At 59.8% G+C, this 2,598-nt stretch overlaps 2 protein-coding genes across 2 annotated transcripts; both read right to left on the bottom strand.

Moving 5' to 3' along the window:
- Nucleotides 1-8: 8 nt before the first annotated feature.
- Nucleotides 9-440, bottom strand: SPRG_18173 (hypothetical protein; the record flags this gene model as incomplete). The annotated part of the gene is made up of 1 exon (XM_012357609.1): nt 9-440. A coding segment is annotated over one exon (432 nt), but the record flags the coding sequence as incomplete, so codon positions are not given.
- Nucleotides 441-1,128: 688 nt separating this feature from the next.
- On the bottom strand, nt 1,129-2,389 carry SPRG_18172 (hypothetical protein; the record flags this gene model as incomplete). Its single annotated transcript, XM_012357608.1, has 2 exons — nt 1,129-1,148; nt 1,246-2,389. 2 exons carry the CDS (start codon nt 2,387-2,389, stop codon nt 1,129-1,131), a joined length of 1,164 nt encoding a protein of 387 aa, XP_012212998.1.
- Between the last annotated feature and the right edge of the window lie 209 nt (nt 2,390-2,598).

The following is a 2,598-nucleotide window of genomic DNA, read 5'->3' as shown; positions in this document are numbered from 1 at the left end:
ATGGCCACGGGCTTGCCGTCGTACTCGCCGAAGAAGATCTCGCCGTACGCCCCGGACGCCATTTTGCGCGTCGTCACAACGTCCGCTGCCGCGATGCGGAGAAGGTCCAAGTCGCCATAGTCGAGCGTCGCACTGCTCATGGTCGCGAGCGCACTGCCGCTGTGGTTTAGACTCTCGCCCGCTTGCGTCGGTAGGCGGCGCGCCGAGTGGAGACGCTGCTGCGCCGTGATGATGAGGTCCTCCTTGAACGCGGTTTCTTGCCGCCGGCGATAGCGCGCAAACCAGCAAAAGCCTATCGCCGCAAGGAGCGCCGTTCCTGCGACAGATAGACCAACGACGACGCCCGTGCTCAGCGCTGGCGCGTCGTCGTTGAGCTGACGGCGGCGGCGTTGAGCGAAGACAAGCGGCGCGGATAGCAGCACGAACTCGAGGACCGCCATGGCGCGCGGGTGGCTGGCAACACGCGTACGGAAATGCTACGACGACACCATGGGCAACATAGCCGAGATAACGACACGATGTTCGAGTACAAGAAACGATCTTTCGCGCAAGGGCGCTTCGTTGCTCTTGGCGCTGTCGTAGTATCGGCTCGAGTCGTGCGACGGCATGCAGACAGGTTGTCGTACCGGTACATTTCTGGAGGTGTTTGACTGCACGTGTTTGGTGCTACACGTTTTGGCTGGCACGCAACCTCTGCATCTCCAAGCCTGCCTCAAGCACCAAGCTGCCGAGACAACGCGTCCGCTCGACAAAGAAAGAACTCCGTAACGTCTGCGCGAAACCCCAAGTAAACCCTGCGAACTTACGTGGCGAGACACAGACCTACTAAGTCGGCGAGAGAACGAAAGCATTCCCATCGATTCAAATCGATAATGCACTCTGCTTCGCGCAGGATCCGGACCAGAAGGTTATCCGGATCCGGATAAAGATACGCCCGACGATCTTCGTGAGCCAAGTGTGCGCGCCAAAAGGTGTGTACCGGTACGTTGAAACATCTTGAGCTGGATGAAGGCAACCCTCGATACACGCGCCATTTGATCATACTACTTGGTACTAAATTGATGACCCGGAGCACTCTCTTTGAAGCTGTCAAGAGAACTCTCTGCTGCACAACGCACACGCGTTTACTTATTCATGCACCAACTGTCCTACCGTGTACTACATTAATGTCCAAGAAGATGCATACAGCGAGAACGCCACGTCGCAAAAGACAATAGTTTTGTACATGAGTTACCTATGAGTCACCTGCTTCGTTGTTTGCGGGGTCTTGGAACCGAGTCGCTTGCATAGCGGTGCCCGCGGGACTTCCAATGACGCTCACAGCGACCTTGTTGCCGCTCGTGTCGTGCACCAACGCAGACGCATACTGGAGCTCGCTCGGCGCAAACAACTCGTCAACGCCGTGGAAGCGCGAGTCGCCGTGCGCCAACAGCCGCGTCATCTTGCTTGGCGCGCGATCGGGTACATGCGACGAGTACGGTGTCTTGTAGGCCTTGTGCCAGGCGGCACACGTCTTGTAGTAGTCCTCAATCGCTTCGTCTGGCGTTCTTGCTTCGTGGCGATACGGCGGTCGCACGTGCTTGCACAACGCACGTGAGTAGATCGCATAGCTGTCGAGCGACAACCGATGCACTCGCCAGACGAGCTCCACGTCGACCGTCGGCGTAAGGTGCGGCCCTCGGAGCGCCATAAAGTGCTCGTAGCGACGAATGGCCGCGGCAACGACGGGCGGGTGCGTCCAATACTCAAAATGCAGGTCGATGGCCTCAATGAACGCTAGATCGCGCGTCATGGCCTGTACGAGGTCGACCGGAAACGCGCCGAGGGCGTGCGTCTGGATCATGCGCCGTGCCGCCAGCCAGGAATTGCGGAGGCTCATAGCTTCAAACATCTTGAGCGTCACCTGCTTGGCACGGATGAGCGCGTCCATTTCGCGATCGAACGAGGACCAGCGGCCGTCGCGAGGTAGCGACCTCGGCGTGCGCACGTGACTGATGTAGGAGCCCGTCGCGGTGAGCTGGCTGTCGTACTGCAGCAGCGGGTACTCCTGGAGAAAGAGGGCGATCTGGTACGTTTCGTAGGCTACTGTGTTGCCGCAGCCAGCGCAACGGATCGCGCCACCGAGGAGGTGGATGCGGTACATGTCTTCGCGGGACCATCGTCGCCTGCAAGCGCGGTGGGGGCACTTGTTGAGAATGTCGCGGAGCGGCGTGTCAAAGGCGACTGTATCGTAGCGGCTCTTGTAGTAGACACCCGGCGCGAGCGATTCGCGGCAGTTGAGGCAGTCGACCTTGTGCCGCTCGATGTAATGGTAGTGAACTTGGTGCGGCGCAAGTTCGGTCGCGCAGTAGCCGCAGACGCCGAGAAAGGCCTTGGACGTCGGATCCATACCTGCCGACCGCGTGCCGAGCGCGAATTGAAGCGTATCGAGCTGGTACACGAGGTGCGGGTACGAGTCCGTGGGCGCCGGATTGTCGCGATGGCGAGCGACGTAGTCGGCTTCCAGCGCCAGCAGGTGCTCGTACAAGGCCAGCGGGCTCGCAACGCCAGATGTGCCTGGCCCGAATCGCGCGCATTCTGGCCACGTGTGCAATGACG

This window comes from Saprolegnia parasitica, assembly GCF_000151545.1.
Source record: "Saprolegnia parasitica CBS 223.65 unplaced genomic scaffold supercont2.1021, whole genome shotgun sequence".
Taxonomy (NCBI): domain Eukaryota; phylum Oomycota; class Saprolegniomycetes; order Saprolegniales; family Saprolegniaceae; genus Saprolegnia; species Saprolegnia parasitica.
This window is presented reverse-complemented; position numbering and strand designations above follow the sequence as displayed.